This window comes from Mesoplodon densirostris, chromosome 10 (assembly GCF_025265405.1).
Source record: "Mesoplodon densirostris isolate mMesDen1 chromosome 10, mMesDen1 primary haplotype, whole genome shotgun sequence".
Taxonomy (NCBI): domain Eukaryota; kingdom Metazoa; phylum Chordata; class Mammalia; order Artiodactyla; family Ziphiidae; genus Mesoplodon; species Mesoplodon densirostris.
The window spans coordinates 80,408,089-80,426,697 of record NC_082670.1 but is presented as its reverse complement, the minus strand read 5'-3'; the positions used below and the strand labels follow the sequence as shown (position 1 = coordinate 80,426,697).

The 18,609-nt window shown below is 41.8% G+C and overlaps 1 protein-coding gene across 14 annotated transcripts in view; it reads left to right on the top strand.

Moving 5' to 3' along the window:
• FHIT (fragile histidine triad diadenosine triphosphatase) overlaps positions 1–18,609 on the top strand; it is a 1,490,046-nt gene that overhangs the window by 1,206,528 nt on the left and 264,909 nt on the right. For all 14 annotated transcript variants that reach the window (XM_060109929.1, XM_060109922.1, XM_060109919.1 and 11 more), the window contains 2 exons: positions 2,435–2,580; positions 5,021–5,050. In XM_060109929.1, coding sequence (XP_059965912.1) covers positions 2,435–2,580; positions 5,021–5,050 — 176 coding nt within the window. The remainder of the gene's footprint in view (positions 1–2,434; positions 2,581–5,020; positions 5,051–18,609) is intronic.

Genomic DNA, 18,609 nt, shown 5'->3' with positions numbered 1-18,609 from the left:
TAGCTGTTGAAATCTTTTGTGATATGTTGTGTTTCTATATTAATATTCAGTTACAGTAAAAAATGTAGGTGAGGGCTTCCCTAGTGGCGCAGTGGTTGAGAGTCCGCCTACCGATGCAGGGAACACGGGTTCGTGCCCCGGTGCGGGAAGATCCCACATGCCGCGGAGCAGTTGGGCCCGTGAGCCATGGCCGCTGAGCCTGCGTGTCCGGAGCCTGTGCTCCGCAACAGGAGAGGCCACAACAGTGAGAGGCCCACGTACCGCAAAAAAAAAAAAAAAAAAAAAAAAAAAAAAAAATGTAGGTGATGTATCACCCTGTGGTTAGGTATGTATAGGATAGAACATCTCACACATTCAACCAGTTTGCTTCCGTTCCATAAACAGTTTGATTCGTTAAACTTGGGTCAAGCTGATTCTTAGCATCGGGTAAGAAAATGGACAGGTAATAAGATACAGTTTTTTGGGCCTCCCTGGTGGCGCAAGTGGTTGAGAGTCCGCCTGCCGATGCAGGGGATACGGGTTCGTGCCCCGGTCTGGGAGGATCCCATATGCCGCGGAGCGGCTGGGCCCGTGAGCCATTGCCGCTGAGCCTGCGCGTCCGGAGCCTGCGCGTCCGGAGCCTGTGCTCCGCAACGGGGGAGGCCACAACAGTGAGAGGCCCGCATACCGCAAAAAAAAAAAAAAAAAGATACAGTTTTTTATGGCATTGAAAAAAACCTTTCAGATGTCATTGCTATTACTAAAGTAACGTTAGGCACAAAGATTGCCAGATTCATTCCATCAGTTTTCACAGTAAGCAGTTGTTTCAATAGAATGTTATTCCCTTCCCCACCTAGTTGCTGTGTGTAGACATAGCCAACCACAGTAATTATGAATATTGTTGGGAGCTTGCAAAATTGTCATCTTGCTGTGGTTTGGTGAAGTCAGAGCCTAAGGGAGGGTGTAAATTAAAGCAGGGAAGAGGAAGATGGGGAAAGGGCTCTTTTAACAGCAAAAAAAGCAACTCAGTGGGAGTGGAGGCTGGCAATCTGCTCAGAGGAAATGAAAGGAAATTCTCCATTTCTAAATGGTTCATTGACCCATGATAATAAAGCAGCCCTGCCAAAGAAGGATAATTATCTTTTTAAGTATCAGATGCCCTGTGGGTGAAGGCCTCCGTTCTCCTCTCTTGAAAAATGAACTCAGATTAAACGAATACTCGTTTTCCTAGTTTACCGTTGACATGAATTTCCTGATTATGAGCAAAATTAATCAGTTTTCCCTCTCTTTTTCCCCCTGTCTTATGGAAATCAGGCCCGCCCAGCTGAGCTCAGTGCATTTCCCCTTGGGTCCTGAGTCCTACCAATAGTATGGTGGGCTAAAATGCTTGATATTCTGGTGAGACTAGCAACTGTAGACTTGTGGTTTTATTATGCCCCTTAGCTGCTTGGCTCAAAGCAGAAGCATGTTCTTTTAAAACAAGAAAAAAGAAAGAAAAGAACATTAGCTTTTTTACTCCTGCTGGTACCTGAAAACTGAACAAAAATTAATGTAGCTTGTGTGTGTATACACATGTATGTGTACATGTCTATATGTGTATACCCATACATTTATGAGTTCAAATACAAAAAGGAACTGAAACGTTATTGATGATGTGACGCTGAATGTTTATTTGCTACCAACAAATGATCAAACTTGCATCCTTTTTCTCTAGAATTTGTTGGTTGTTCAGACCAATAATGTAAATATGTTGATTTGTCTGACTAATAGAATACATTAAGGTGGTTTCATTTGCACAAGCAGACAACCCTTGTTTTAACTTAATGATTTACCTTCAACTGCCTTCTTGAATTCTTAATAATCAGTTTGAGGAATGCTTGACATCAATTGCTTAACCGTGTGGCACATCTCCTTGTTATAAATGAAGTTCACTGTACATTTTCAGAATCTCTATACTCCTTTTAAAAAATAAAATACTATTGTCTTTTGATTACATATTTCTCTACGGAGATATTGAAATTAAAGTTTTGATTGTGATGCTCTTCATAGAAAAACCAACTGAATATTCCAGTTGCTTTCCCAACCCAGGGCCTTTGGCTGCTTGAGAAGACAGAGCTTGAGAATAGGGGTCAGGAGATAACGGTCCAGAACAGATCTTGCCCCTGGCGTAATTATTTCAGCCAGCACTTAAGTCTCTCTGAACACTGATGTCTTTTTCTCTTAAGAGAATTTTTTCAGTGCGCCATAGCTTCTCCTTTAAAGTATAATTAACCATGTTTGTAAGCTCTCTTTGAACTTCTTGGAGTTCAGTGGTTGGTAAATATTTGTTCTTTTATTCCTTAGCCTTTGCGAGTTCAGGCCCTGGGCCAAGGGGATTCAAGCCTGTGGGTATAAACTTCTTGGTAAAAATGGTCCCTAAAGCAAGCAGAGTGTACCTTAACAGACCTCACTGCAGATGTCCTCGTGTGTCCCCTCCGGCCAGTGGAGCGCTTCCGAGACCTGCATCCCAATGAAGTGGCCGACCTGTTTCAGGCAGCACAGAGAGTCGGGACGGCAGTGGAGAAGCATTTCCAGGGCACCTCTCTCACCTTTTCCATGCAGGTGAGTGTATAGATAGCTCGCTCATCCAGGGCCACCCTACTATCCACAAGGCCCCGACGTGGACTTGGTGAACAGGGTGGAATATCAGCGGAGGCAATGCACGCAGGGTTGTTGACCAAGCAGCTGGGGGTACTGGACGTGTGATGTATGTGATGAGCATGAAGACATTCCAGATCTTTTATTGGAACTGGGGCGGGACATGTCATTTTGATTCCAGGAGAAATATGTTTTGAGCCCTGCTCTATTTCTAGGGGAATAGAGATATGCAGGTTAGGTAGGGCCTCGCCCTCTCAAGGCTGACCTTTATAATTCAAGCCTCAGTGATTGATTATGGATTGATTATGGTATGAAGCTGGATTGATTGAGCGTTCAGTCTGGCCTACTTCCTGGTAAAGAAGCTAGACCCCCAATCACTAGAGATCTTTAGGCCGAGTTTGAGCCAATGCTTGTCAGTGTGGGAGGAGGAGGTCGGCGGTGGGTCATCAGCTGTGGGAATTGAGTGAATCTTCAGGGAGTAATATACCATGAGCCCCTTTCTATCGCCCATGGAAAGAGCTGCAGGTATCTATACGTAATTAAAGCCCTGTGTGGCCTTGAGATTTGATGACTCTCCAAAAACCCTTTGGAAAGAAGTAGATGGTTTCATGATGCAAGACCTTGTACTCAGTGCTTTAGGGAAACTGGATATTTATCATCCTCCCTCTACCCTCCTCAGCTCTCCACCGTAGACTTTAAAAGAGAACAGATAGAGAAGGCCACCGTTTTCAGGTCGTGGAAGGCTCTGACTAGAAATGCTCATCTGCATTTTTTTTTAAATTTATTTATTGGCCGCACCATGCGGCCTGCGGAATCTTAGTATCCCGACCAGGGATCGAACCTGTGCCTCCTGCAGTGGAAGCAAGGAGTCCTAACCACTGGACGACCAGGGAATTCCCTCATCTGCATTCTTTAAAAAAAACCTTTTGCCACCATGTCTGTGTCAAGAGTACCTAAACTTCCTTGTAAAATACTGTGTGTGTGTGTGTGTCTGTCTGTCTGTCTGTCTGTGTGTATTGATTGTGTATTAACCCCTTTGAGTCACCTTCAAGCAGGTAGTTAAGCTCAGGGTGGGTTTATTAAGCTGATGCTGCAAATCATGTTTCCAGAGAGACCAAATGAAGGCAACTGGGTGAAGACATCTGTCAGTGTTTAATGGAATACTAGAAGAAAATTCACATTCATAGGAAATGGCCAATGCTGGTTATCTAACATGATTTGCTAGAAACTTAATTCCAAAAATATAGAAACTGATGTTAAAAAATATAGAAACTGTTGCTATTATATAAAGCACGTAGAGTACTTTCATATATGTGGTGTTTTCAAACTTTTTAAAACTTTAACGTACAGTAAGATATATATTTATTTCACAATCATATATTCCCCTCTCCCCCTACAGACACGTAGATAAAGGAAACAGAAACGGAAACAGAAACTTCACAAAGCAGTGTTTACCTATTGTGTGCAGTCTGATAGTTTTTGTTCTGTTATCTGATTTCTTTTGTCTTCAGTGCTGGTCACAACCCATCAAGTTGACTTTATGACCCACTAATAGGTTGAGACTCCAAGTTTGAAAAACACTGATTACACAGGTCTGCTTAATCTTCGTCATAGCAGGGCAAGAATTCTCACCCCAAGTAGTTTGGGTCTTAGAAGTAGAAAGACTTACCTAAATTTTCAGACTTGTAATTCAATTTTTGAAATTTTTGATTATAGAAACATTGCATGTTCTGCTATCCAAACCAGCTGAGCACTTATTTGCTTTTGCTTTGTATCGTGGCTGATGACTAGACAAGTTTGCTTATTTTTTAGCTAAGCAGATAGTTCTGTTGGGCTTCAGAAAGCTGAGGGAAGGACCCAGGATGGGAAAAGAGCTCAGCTACAATAAACACTTGCACCTTTTCTCCCAAGGTCAGAAGAGCCAGAAAGGGCCCACTCTTGGGTGCTCCTTCTACATGAGACAGCCCATATTCTTGCTTCTTGCTTAATGGCTTATGTTTACAGCAATTTCCTGAGGAGAGACTTAAAGTAATCAGGCATTAATTAAGCTACATCTGTTTTAAAGATAACCAAAAGGTGTGATACTTCACCTTCCCCAATATTTCCAGTCTTCCTTTAATGCAATTAAAACCATAGCCAAAAGCAAAGAGCATGAAAAGTAGGAAAGGGGTTGACTCACTGGATAATTTATATCATTTTTATACATAACTTCTTACTCTCAAGTGGAAATGGAGAACTGTTGGGCCCCGTACCTTCGAAGCGAATGGTCCCCATGAGGAAACTATAAATTAACACACAATGAAATTGGATCTAAATTATTAACAGGCAATATTTCTGAATAAGCAGGAGATACCATCTATCTGTTCTCACCTCTGTCTTTTTTTTTTTTTCCCCCTATTTCTAGGATGGCCCCGAAGCCGGACAAACTGTGAAGGTGAGTGCTTATTATGTGCATACAAATTAATAGGGGGTGATTACGAGAACTAATAAAAAATCACACTGAGTCATTTGGAGCACATTGCTGCTTCATTATGTTGTCTTCGAGGTCAGAGAGACCCTTGGTGTTGGAGCCATAAATCGTGACATTGTAAACTTTGCCAAGCAATATGTTCCACATTAGTTTACAAGACACTTACCTTTTGTAGTAAAATTATTATTGTTCAAATGCTAAAGCAGAAACTAAATCATGGAGTCCTGAAACAGAAACCGAAGTCAAAGTTCATGGGAGGTAGTGTCTAGGAAACAGGACATATGCCGCATGTGGATTGGTGGGTGTCCTGTTAAGCCTGCGCCTCTGTGGCAGCCTTCTGGTTCTCTACACTGTATATTGTTGCTTTGCCATTGTTGAGTGGAGGGCTCACAGATACGGTGGCCCCATGGCTGTCCCTTCACTCCTCGCCCTTTGCTTCCCTCTGTTCTCCTCCTTTCCACCCACACACCTACTCTTTTCCTCCCTTCGTACTTAATACCAAAGTTCAACATAATGGAGTCAGTGGAGCTCAAAAATGAGTTGTTAAGTGTGCCAGAAGACGGAAGGAAGATTTATTAGGATAGTCTCTGCTTCCCTAATAAAGTAAAATAAAAGAATAAAATCCTGGCTGATTCTGAAGCTGAGTTTCAGCCCCCTTCATACAAATGCAAATGCCTATGCAGTTAGTTCCTGCACGTAAATCATAGAAAAGGCCTTTTTATTCTTTTTCTTTTTTTTTTTTTTCGTGTTAGCAATCTGAAGCAAGTCTAACTGGGGTACTTATGTTACATTTTGCGAAATAAGATTTTATGGCTTTGAGACTGGCTGTGAGTGAGTAAGGTAATGCTTGGTACCAAACAATGGCAAATAAACATCATCTTGTTTTGATATTCGTCTGCATATGGTTTTAATGCTTAACATAGCTACCGTGGGACTTTTAAAATAGAATCTCTGGGAAATACTTTTGAGGAGCAAATGTCCTACAGAGATTGCCACCGAATTCCTTATGATAAAAAAGAGCTAGCCTTGCTCCAGACACACAGTGTGATAAGGACAAAGGGGCTTCACAGCTTTCCCCCACCTCCGTGCCAGGCTCCTAAACATGCCGATGCTAAAAACAAAACAAAACAGTATAATACGGTAGCTTCGTTTTGAGATTGTTTTTGGAAATACAAAATATAAGTGTTTAAACCTGGTTGCTAGATTTTTTTTTCTTTTTGAAGAGTATTCATTTATTTATTTATCTGGCTGCACCAGGTCTTATGCGGCACACAGGGGCACGCAGGATCTAGTTCCCTGACCGGGGAACAAACCTGGGCCTCCTGCATTGGGAGGGCAGAGTCTTAACCACTGGACCACCAGGGAAGTCCCGCTAGATTTTTTAAAAAATCAATATTCAAATATAAATTACAACACCACCAGATTAGTTAGGTGCTTTGTGCAGTATCTATTTGATGAAATTCCTTCAGCCATTGAAAGTAACGCTGCAGAGGCATAGCTAGTAACATGGGAGAAATTCACACCATGTCAAAGGGCATGCAGAGATTGATAGTCTGCACAACATAAACATATCTGAAATTTATATGAATATATAGGTTATATGATCTCAAAATTTTATTTTGGGAATCTGAATGGGACGTTAATCTAAACGGGGCATTTTCCTAGACAAGCAGGCACTGATTAGAGACAAAAAGTAGATTAGTGGTTGCCAGGGGCTGGAGGAAGAAGGGAAGGAGAAACGACTAGTAACAGGTAAGAGTTTCTTTTTAGGGTGATAAAAATATGGAATTAGTGGTGATGGTTGTGCAACATTATGGATATTTTTAAAACCCACTGAATCATACATTTTTAAATGGTAAATTTTATGTTATTTGAAATATATCTCAATTAAGAATGATAATAAAAAACCCCAACAAACACCAAGTCTAGCAGGGCTGAGCACCATGGCTGTAGACTCTCTGACTCTAGTACTGACTACTTTTTCATGTCGCAATGATCGGGCCGAAATTTTTAATGGTTTTGTTAGCTTTGATGGTGGGGTGATGGAGTAATTTTTGGGGTATGGCACTCATATATAAATTGTTGAATGTGGTTCTTATCGTCAGTGCCATCGTAATTTAGCTTAAGTTGATTTTTTTTTACAGTTCTTTTTTTTAATTGGCAGATTATGTTCTTTTGAACATCTTTCAGTTGTTTCCTATATGAGCCCTAATTTCCCCCATATGAATTAGCAGGGCCATCTCAAATCGTTTGTGTAATATTAAATGGCTAAAAGAAAACATCCATATGCATTTGACCTTTGAATAACAGGAGTTTGAACTGTGAGGGTTCACTTATACAGGAATTTTTTTCAGTAGTAAATACTGCAGTACTACAGATAAGTGGTTGGTTGAATCTGCAGATGCAGAACTGCATGTATGGAGGGCTGCCTCTGAATTATACCCGGATTTTCTACTTCGAGGGAGGGTCGGAACTCCTAACCCCCAAGTATTAAGGGTCAGCTGTACGTAAAACTAAAACCTCAGTGGATGACAAAGTTTTGAAAACTGTCCTTTTAGACCAAGTCTACATATCACAAGTTGTCTAATCTATTTTTTCTAAGTGTGATTCTTATACTACCTACCAACTATTCTTATACTACCTACCTGAGAATTAATTTTGATGTTACTTTAGTAAAAAGGTTGACTCTGTTTTTATTCTAAATTTCCTGATTTAGAATCTTTATGTTTGGGGCTTGGGAATCTTCATTGTTAACAAGCACACCCGCATGATTCTTCTCAGAATGCAAATATTTACCAGCCTTGTTGCTTTATGGTGATAAAGTAGTAGGTGGTGATGGCCACATAACCTTGACCCAAGGAAGCCAGGAGTCAGCCCCTCCAGGCAGTAAAGCTAATCTCCGAGAGGCAGAAGTGAGTGGTGAAGCGAGATCTTAATCCCCTGCCCAGGAACTGAACCTGGGTAGCCTGGATGAAAACCAGGAATCCTGGCCACCACACCCCCTGGGTCTTGCCCCCAGTGAAAAATGCATTTCTCACGGAAGCAAAAACTGTAAAAACAGGTACAAGTTTATTATTAGAGACATAGCACAACAACAGGTGGGAGAGCACACAGGGAAACAGTTTGTTTAGTTAGTTCAGAAGCAAGGCAGAGATGCACACCAGAGAGGAAGGGTGTGGGCATCCTCCCGAATGAGGAGGAGCCAGGAAAGAGGTGGTTAGGTCATTCATATAGGGCAGTTCTTCCGGGTCTTTGTTTACCTTTGGCCAATTACCTGGTTTCTTTTTCCACACCTGCCCTGCCCTAGGACCCTACCCAACATACGTGCGCAACGTTTTTCCAAGATGGATTTCAGCCCAGAGGTCTATGGGATGCCTTAGCGTCAGGTATTATGGGGTGTGCCCCCTCCTTTTGACCCCCAAGGAGCCTTTCTGCGCATGTGCAATGTTTCCCTTGCCTCAAGGATGGGAAATGTATGACCTCTTGATCTTTTAACAGGGTTTAGCCCCTCTCTGTCCCTGCCATAAAAGTGTCCAATGTCCGGTTATCTACCCTATTCCTGTTGTTGTTTCTTATATCAAAGTGCAGATCTCGAAATACAGACAGGAGTCCGCTCATAAATATGTAGTCCGGAGCCAGTTTGTCTCTTGCCTTAGGTAATGTAAACAAGGGGCTGGTAATGAATGTCGGGCCTGAAGCCCATCTTCTCACCCCAGGAAGTGTGAACAGGAGGCCAATTGTGGATGTCTAGCCTGGGGCCCATCTACCTCCTGCCTCAATGCCACATGGTCAATATTTAGCTGCCAGGTTTTGAAAGCTACAAATCATGACTAAGCATTTCAGATTTTGAAATTCACACAGTTGAACATTATGAGGCACTGTCTGACAGCCTGCTATGGAAAGTGCAGTGACTATTTTCTTTCTCTTTGCTTCTGTGTCTGACTCTTGGTACCCCGCCTGACGCCTGGGCCCTAAACCATTTTTGTCTCATGTTGGGTGGTAAGAGCAATAAGCTCAGCAATGATCCCTTCCCTTGCTGTTCTTAGCGGAAGTGCACCACTGAGCAAGCCTCTTGAACGTGGCACCCCTTTAGGGTTTTTTTGTTTTGTGGGCTTTCAGTTCTTCTTTGCAAAGAACAAGGGTGGCCTAGCTTCCTCAGTAAGGCATTTGTAACGAAAGGGAAATATCAAACTAAAAATATGACCCCTTATTTCTCGATTGTTTAATAACTCTCCCGTTTGAATCTCAAAGTAGGAGGGCACTGCTATCCACCAGGTGATTATTGCAGCAATTTTGATATCCTGCAGGCTTGAGAAATGATCCCTTTCTTCTGGTCTCAGCCATATATCACCATATGCATATCCATATTATCATGTACCTATACAGCCATATGTCACTGGGTCATCAGCCTTCCCTGACCAGCCCCTCCCATCTGAAGTAACCCTCCTAAACCCCTTACTTCCTATCCCGTTTGCCTTTGTCGACTAAAAACAAAAACAAAAACCTAAAAGTTGCGAGTTGTGTTTTATTCGGGGACCTTACTGAGGACGTTAGCCGGGGAAGACAGTCTCTCAGAGAGCTCTGAGGGACTGTTCCCAAGAGGTCAAGGAGGAACCAGGATATATAGGAGTTTTGCTGACAAAAATTATATAGTCAAACATCAAAAGATTACCGATCATTACAAAAAACAGACATCTCAAGTTAATGGTTTTTTAGTGCTTTTCTATGTATGGGAAGATGCAAGAGTTCAGCTCATTGATATTATTCCTTTGACATGTGTCTTTACTATCTAGGGCCAGTATCCTGTTTTTCTCCAACTTCAATTGTCCTCAGGGTGCACTGTAGGGGCCGCTGCTGCCCTGGCTGATGGCTTGATGGCAGGCAGCATTCTTTGTTTACTAAAATGGCAGGCAACATTTTCTGTCCATGCCTTATTTCATTTCCTTCAAGGCCCTCTTCACTGTCTTTTATTTGTTTTTGTGTTACTTTTTTTTTTTTCCTGTACTCATATTATTTCTTTAGTCCCTGGAGAATGTAAGCTTCGTGAGAACCTGCATCTTACCATTGTTTACCATGGCTCTCTTGGGCAGTGTGGGGAGGAAAATGGAGATGATAATGGTACTTAGCATGATAGAACAAATACTTCTAAGCCTCTAACTTCAGTAAACATGAAGAAGCAGATGATATGTCCTTGTATTTCAGTGAGCAGTCAGAGGTGTGGGTTTTCTGGAATTTCTATCAGGAATCTCCCATATTTTGGCATCACTGACAAAGGCCAGAATTTCCACTAATCAAGTTCCCAAATCATACTCCAAAATGTAATTCCAGCTAGTCAAATCATTAAGGCAATATTCAGTCCTTTAAAAAGGATGCTACTGAATAAGTTTATTTTTTTTCTTTTTTTTATTAGTTTCTGCTTTATAACAAAGTGAATCAGTTATACATATACATCTGTTCCCATATCCCTTCCCTCTTGTGTCTCCCTCCCTCCCACCCTCCCTATCCCACCCCTCCAGGTGGTCACAAAGCACCGAGCTGATCTCCCTGTGCTATGCGGCTGCTTCCCACTATCTATCTACCTTATGTTTGGTAGTGTATACATGTCCATGCCTCTCTCTCGCTTTGTCACAGCTTACCCTTCCCCCTCCCCATATCCTCAAGTCCATTCTCAAGTAGGTCTGTGTCTTTATTCCTATTTTACCCCTAGGTTCTTCATGACATTTTTTTTTTTAATTCCATATACATGTGTTAGCATACGGTATTTGTCTTTCTCTTTCTGACTTACTTCACTCTGTATGACAGACTCTAGGTCTATCCACCTCATTACAAATACCTCAATTTCATTTCTTTTTATGGCTGAGTAATATTCCGTTGTATATATGTGCCACATCTTCTTTATCCATTCATCCAATGATGGACACTTCGGTTGATTCCATCTCCGGGCTATTGTGAATAGAGCTGCAATGAAGATTTTGGTACATGTCTCTTTTTGAATTATGGTTTTCTCAGGGTATATGCCTAGTAGTGGGATTGCTGGGTCATATGGTAGTTCTATTTGTAGTTTGTTTTATTTATGTATGTATGTATGTATGTACGTATGTATGTATGTATGTATTTATTTTTCGGTACGCGGGCCTCTCACTGTTGTGGCCTCTCCTGTTGCACAGCACAGGCTCCGGACGCGCAGGCTCAGTGGCCATGGCTCACGAGCCTAGCCACTCCGCGGCATGTGGGATCTTCCCGGACCGGGGCACGAACCTGTATCCCCTGCATCGGCAGGCGGACTCTCAACCACTGCACCACCAGGGAAGCCCTATTTGTAGTTTTTTAAGGAACCTCCATACTGTTCTCCATAGTGGCTGTACCAATTCACATTCCCACCAGCAGTGCAAGAGGGTTCCCTTTTCTCCACACCCTCTCCAGCATTTATTGTTTCTAGATTTTTTGATGATGGCCATTCTGACTGGTGTGAGATGATATCTCATTGTAGTTTTGATTTGCATTTCTCTAATGATTAATGATGTTGAGCATCCTTTCATGTGTTTGTTGGCAGTCTGTATATCTTCTGTGGAGAAATGTCTATTTAGGTCTTCTGCCCATTTTTAGATTGGGTTGTTTGTTTTTTTGTTATTGAGCTGCATGAGCTGCTTGTAAATTTTGGAGATTAATCCTTTGTCAGTTGCTTCATTAGCAAATATTTTCTCCCATTCTGAGGGTTGTCTTTTGGTCTTGTTTATGGTTTCCTTTGCTGTGCAAAAGCTTTGAAGTTTCATTAGGTCCCATTTGTTTATTTTTCTTTTTATTTCCATTTCTCTAGGAGGTGGGTCAAAAAGGATCTTGCTGTGATGTATGTCACAGAGTGTTCTGCCTATGTTTTCCTCTAAGAGTTTGATAGTTTCTGGCCTTACATTTAGGTGTTTAATCCATTTTGAGCTTATTTTTGTGTATGGTGTTAGGGAGTCATCTAATCTCATACTTTTACATGTCCCTGTCCAGTTTTCCCAGCACCACTTATTGAAGAGGCTGTCCTTTCTCCACTGTACATTCCTGCCTCCTTTATCAAAGATAAGGTAACCATATGTGCGTGGGTTTATCTCTGGGCTTTCTATCCTGTTCCATTGATCTATCTTTCTGTTTTAGTGCCAGTACCACACTGTCTTGATTACTGTACCTTTGTACAGTATAGTCTGAAGTCAGAGAGCCTGACTCCTCCAGCTCCATTTTGCGTTCTCAAGATTGCTTTGGCTATTCGGAGTCTTTTGTTTTTCCAAACAAATTTTGAAATTTTTTGTTCTAGTTCTGTGAAAAATGCCAGTGGTAATTTGATAGGGATTGCATTGAATCTGTAGATTGCTTTGGGTAGTAGAGTCATTTTCACAATATTGATTCTTCCAATCCAGGAATATGGTATATCTCTCCATCTATTTGTATAATCTTTAATTTCTTTCATCAGTGTCTTATAATTTTCTGCATACAGGTCTTTTGTCTCCTAAGGTAGGTTTATTCCTAGATATTTTATTCTTTTTGTTGCAATGATAAATGGGAGTGTTTTCTTGATTTCACTTTCAGATTTTTCATCATTAGTGTACAGGAATGTCAGAGATTTCTGTGCATTAATTTTGTATCCTGCTACTTTACCAAATTCATTGATTAGCTCTAGTAGTTTTCTGGTAGCATCTTTAGGATTCTCTATGTATAGTATCGTGTCATCTGCAAACAGTGACAGCTTTACTTCTTCTTTTCCAATTTGGATTCCTTTTATTTCCTTTTCTTCTCTGATTGTTGTGGCTAAAACTTCCAAAACTTCTTGTTCCTGATCTTAGTGGAAATGGTTTCAGTTGTTCACCACTGAGGACGATGTTGGCTGTGGGTTTGTCATATATGGCCTTCATTATGTTGAGGAAAGTTCCCTCTATGCCTACTTTCTGCAGGGTTTTTATCATAAATGGGTGTTGAATTTTGTTGAAAGCTTTCTCTGCATCTATTGAGATGATCATATGGTTTTTCTCCTTCAATTTGTTAATATGGTGTATCACATTGATTGATTTGCGTATATTGAAGAATCCTTGCATTCCTGGAATAAACCCCACTGGATCATGGTGTATGATCCTTTTAATGTGCTGTTGGATTCTGTTTGCTAGTATTTTGTTGAGGATTTTTGCATCTATGTTCATCAGCGATATTGGCCTCTAGTTTTCCTTCTTTGTGACATCCTTGCCTGGTTTTGGTATCAAGGTGATGGTGGCCTCGTAGAATGAGTTTGGGAGTGTTCCTCCCTCTACTATATTTTGGATGAGTTTGAGAAGGATAGGTGTTAGCACTTCTCTAAATGTTTGATAGAATATGCTTGTGAAGCCATCTTGTCCTAGGCTTTTGTTTGTTGGAAGATTTTTAATCACAGTTTCAATTTCAGTACTTGTGATTGGTCTGTTCATATTTTCTATTTCTTCCTGATTCAGTCTTGGCAGGTTGTGCATTTCTAAGAATTTGTCCATCTCTTCCAGGTTGTCCATTTTATTGGCATAGAGTTGCTTGTAGTAATCTCTCATGATCTTTTGTATTTCTGCAGTGTCAGTTGTTACTTCTCCTTTTTCATTTCTAATTCTATTGATTTGAGTCTTCTCCCTTTTTTTCTTGGTGAGTCTGGCTAATGGTTTATCACTTTTGTTTATCTTCTCAAAGAACCAGCTTTTAGTTTTATTGATCTTTGCTATCGTTTCTTTCATTACTTTTTTATTTCTGATCTGATCTTTATGATTTCTTTCCTTCTGCTAACTTTGGGGGTTTTTTGTTCTTCTTTCTCTAGTTGCTTTAGGTGCAGGGTCAGGTTGTTTACTCGAGATATTTCCTTTTCTTAAGGTGGGATTGTATTGCTATAAACTTCCCCCTTAGAACTGCTTTTGCTGCATCCCATAGGTTTTGGGTCATCGTGTCTCCATTGTCATTTGTTTCTAGATATTTTTAAATTTCCTCTTTGATTTCTTCAGTGATCAGTTCGTTATTAAGTAGTGTATTGTTTAGCCTCCATGTGTTTATATTTTTTACAGATCTTTTCCTGTAATTGATATCTAGTCTCATAGCATTGTGGTCAGAAAAGATACTTGATACAATTTCAATTTTCTTAAATTTACCAAGGCTGGATTTGTGACCCAAGATATGATCTATCCTGGAGAGTGTTCCATGAGCACTTGAGAAAAATGTGTATTCTGTTGTTTTTGGATGGAATGTCCTATAAATATCAATTAAGTCCATCTTGTTTAACGTATCATTTAAAGCTTGTGTTTCCTTATTTATTTTCATTTTGGATGATCTGTCCATTGGTGAAAGTGGGGTGTTGAAGTCCCCTACTATGAGTGTGTTACTGTCGATTTCCCCTTTTATGGCTGTTAGTATTTGCCTTATATATTGAGGTGCTCCTATTATTGGGTGCATAAATATTTACAATTGTTATATCTTCTTCTTGGATCGAACCCTTGATCATTATGTAGTGTCCCTCTTTGTCTCTTCTAATAGTCTTTATTTTAAAGTCTATTTTGTCTGATATGAGAATTGCTACTCCAGCTTTCTTTTGATTTCCATTTGCATGGAATATCTTTTTCCATCCCCTTACTTTCAGTCTGTATGTGTCTCTAGGTCTGAAGTGGGTCTCTTGTAGACAGCATATATATGGGTCTTGTTTTTGTATCTATTCAGCCAATCTGTGTCTTTTGGTGGGAGCATTTAGTCCATTTACATTTCAGGTAATTATAGATATGTATGTTCCTATTCCCATTTTCTTAATTGTTTTGGGTTTGTTATTGTAGGTCTTTTCCTTCTGTTGTGTTTCTTGCCTAGAGAAGTTCCTTTAGCATTTGTTGTAAAGCTGTTTTGGTGGTGCTGAACTCTCTCAGCTTTTGCTTGTCTGTAAAGGTTTTAATTTCTCCATCAAATCTGAATGAGATCCTTGCTGGGTAGAGTAATCTTGGTTGCAGGTTTTTCTCCTTCATCACTTTAATTATGTCCTGCCGCTCCCTTCTGGCTTGTAGAGTTTCTGCTGAGAGATCAGCTGTTAACCTGATGGGGATTCCCTTGTGTGTTATTTGTTGTTTTTCCCTTGCTGCTTTTAATATGATTTCTTTGTGTTTAATTTTTGACAGTTTGATTAATATGTGTCTTGGTGTATTTCTCCTTGGATTTATTCTGTATGGGACTCTCTGTGCCTCCTGGACTTGATTAACTATTTCCTTTCCCATATTAGGGAAGTTTTCAACTATAATCTCTTCAAATATTTTCTCAGTCCCTTTCTTTTTCTCTTCTTCTTCTGGAACCCCTATAATTCGAATGTTGGTGCATTTAATGTTGTCCCAGAGGTCTCTGAGACTGTTCTCAGTCCTTTTCATTCTCTTTTCTTTATTCTGCTCTGCAGTAGTTATTTGTACTATTTTATCTTCCACATCACTTATCCATTCTTCTGCCTCAGTTATTCTGCTATTGATCCCATCTAGAGTATTTTTAATTTCATTTATTGTGTTTCTAATCGTTGCTTGATTCGTCTTTAGTTCTTCTAGGTCCTTGTTAACTGTTTCTTGCATTTTGTCTATTCTATTTCCAAGATTTTGGATCATCTTTACTATCATTATTCTTTATTTTTTTTCAGGTAGACTGCCTATTTCCTTTTCATTTGTTAGGTCTGGTGGGTTTTTATCTTGCTCCTTCACCTGCTGTGTGTTTTTCTGTCTTCTCATTTTGCTTATCTTACTATGTTTGGGGTCTCCTTTTTGCAGGCTGCAGGTTCGTAGTTCCCGTTGTTTTTGGTGTCTGTCCCCAGTGGCTAAGGTTGTTTCAGTGGGCTGTGTAGGCTTCCTGTTGGAGGGGACTGGTGCCTGTGTTCTGGTGGATGAGGCTGGATCTTGTCTTTCTGGTGGACAGGTCCACGTCTGATGGTGTGCTTTGGGGTGTCTGTGGCCTTATTATGTTTTTAGGCAGCCTCTCTGCTAATGGGTGGGATTGTGTTCCTGTCTTGCTAGTTGCTTGGCATAGGGTGTCCAGCACTGTAGCTTGCTGGTCGCTGAGTGAAGCTGGGTGCTGGTGTTGAGATAGAGATCTCTGGGAGATTTTCGCCATTTGATATTATGTGGAGCTGGGAGGTCTCTTGTGGACCAGTGTCTTGAAGTTGGCTTTCCCACCTCAGAGGCACAGCACTGACTCCTGGCTGCAGCCCCAAGAGCCTTTCACCCACCCGGCTCAGAATAAAAGGGAGAAAAAGTAGAAAGAAATAATTACTAGAAGTAGAAAGTAAGAAAGAAAGAAGGAAAGGAAGAAAGGAGGGAGGGAGGGAGGAAGGAGGGAAGGGAGGAAAAAGAGAAAGAGCAAGATAAAGTAAAATAGAATAAAGTATGATAAAATATAATAGTGTTATTAAAATAAAAAATAATTATTAAAAATTTTTTTTAAAAAAAGGATGGATAGAACCCTGGGACAAATGGTGGAAGCAAAGCTATATAGACAAAATCTCACACAGAAGCATACACATACACATTCACAAAAAGAGGAAAAGGGGGAAAAGTCGTAAATCTTGTTCTCAAAGTCCACCTCCTCAATTTGGGATGATTCGTTGTCTATTCATGTATTCCACAGATGCAGGGTACATCAAGTTGATTGTGGAGCTTTAATCCGCTGCTTCTGAGACTGCTGGGAGAGATTTCCCTTTCTCTCCTTTATTCTCACAGCTCCCGGGTCTCCGCTTTGGCTTTGGCCCCGCCTCTGCGTGTAGGTTGCCGGAGGGCGTCTGTTCTTCGCTCAGACAGGACAGGGTTAAAGGGGCAGCCTCTTCGGGGACTCTGGCTCACTCAGGCTGCAGGGGAGGGAGGGGTACGGAGTGCGAGGCGAGCCTGCGGCGGCAGAGGCCAGCATGACGTTGCACCAGCCCGAGGCGCGCACCAGCCCGAGGCGCGCACCAGCCCGAGGCGCGCACCAGCCCGAGGCGCGCACCAGCCCGAGGCGCGCACCAGCCCGAGGCGCGCACCAGCCCGAGGCGCGCACCAGCCCGAGGGGCGCAGGCGCGCCGCGCGCTTTTCCGGGGAAGCCGTCCCTGGATACCGGGATCCCGGCAGTGGCGGGCTGCACAGGCTCCCCGGAAAGGGGACGTGGACGGTGACCTGCGCTCGCACACAGGCCTCTTGGCGGCGGCAGCAGCAGCCCCAGCGTCCCACGCCCGTCTCTGGGGTCCGCGCTTTTAGCCGGGGCTCACGCCCGTCTCTGGAGCTCCTTTAAACAGCGCTCTTAATCCCCTCTCCTTGCGTAGCAGGAAACAAAGAGGGAAGAAAAAGTCTCTTGCCTCTTCGGCAGGTCCAGACTTTTCCCCGGACTCCCTCCCGGCCAGCCTTGGCACACTAACCCCCTGCAGGCTGTGTTCACGCCGCCAACCCCAGTCCTCTCCCTGCGCTCCGACCGAAGCCGGAGCCTCAGCTCCGAGCCCCGCCCGACCCGGCTGGCGAGCCGACAAGCCTCTCGGGCTGGTGAGTGCTGGTCGGCATCGATCCTCTGTGCGGGAATCTCTCCGCTTTGCCCTACCCAGGTACGTGGGGAGTTTCTTGCCTTTTGGGAGGTCTGAGGTCTTCTGCCAGCGTTCAGTAGGTGTTCTGTAGGAGTTGTTCGACGTGTAGGTGAATTTCTGGTGTATCTGTGGAGAGGAAGGTGATCTCCGCGTCTTACTCTTCTGCCATCTTCCCGCAGCCTGAATAAGTTTAATATGAGCTTTTAGAACAATTATTACGTGTGTCTTTGGGTGGGAGAGTGCTTTAGGTATATTAAAGAGAGAGATTTATGGCAGGCAGGTAATATAGAATTTTTTAAGAGCTATTTATAAAATATGCTTGCTTACACTCCTCTGTTTATGGTGCTTGACTCCTCTACTTACATATTTAATTTTATAGTGTTAATGCAGTGCGAAGTGTCTCTTATTAACTGTTGATACATTAGCAATTACTTTTTCAGATTGCTTTGGGAAGAACAAGGAAAGGAATTCTTTAAAGAACTGTGATTTAAAAATTAAAAAAAACAAAGTCTTCCATTCACTGAGGAGTTTCTTCGGTCCCTTCCACAAGATTTGGTAATCTTTTCAGTTCATGAACTTAGAGGACACTTTAGCTCTCAATAAAGTCCAGGAGTTAATATACTTGGACATCAGTCAGAGGCTCCATAGGAGTATTAGCTCTGCTAATTTATTAGCTGTGTGACTTTTGGTCCAGCCTCTTAACCTCCCTGAACATTTATTTCCTCATTTTTCAAATGGGGGAAACCCTATCAAATGTATTGAGTGATGGTGAGAAGAAACTGATATGAAGATGTGAATAGAACGCCCACCTCACCACATCTTTTTCCCTAGGACCTTATGCATGTTTCTTAATTTTAATCTTACCCTCAGTTTTCTCGTCCCTAAGACAGGCTAAGGTGTCACTTAGGGAGAATGTTTGTGGTATAGAGGTTGTTTGTGGCCCTGCCTAGTTCACTTAATTATACACTAAATTGTCTCACTATTAATT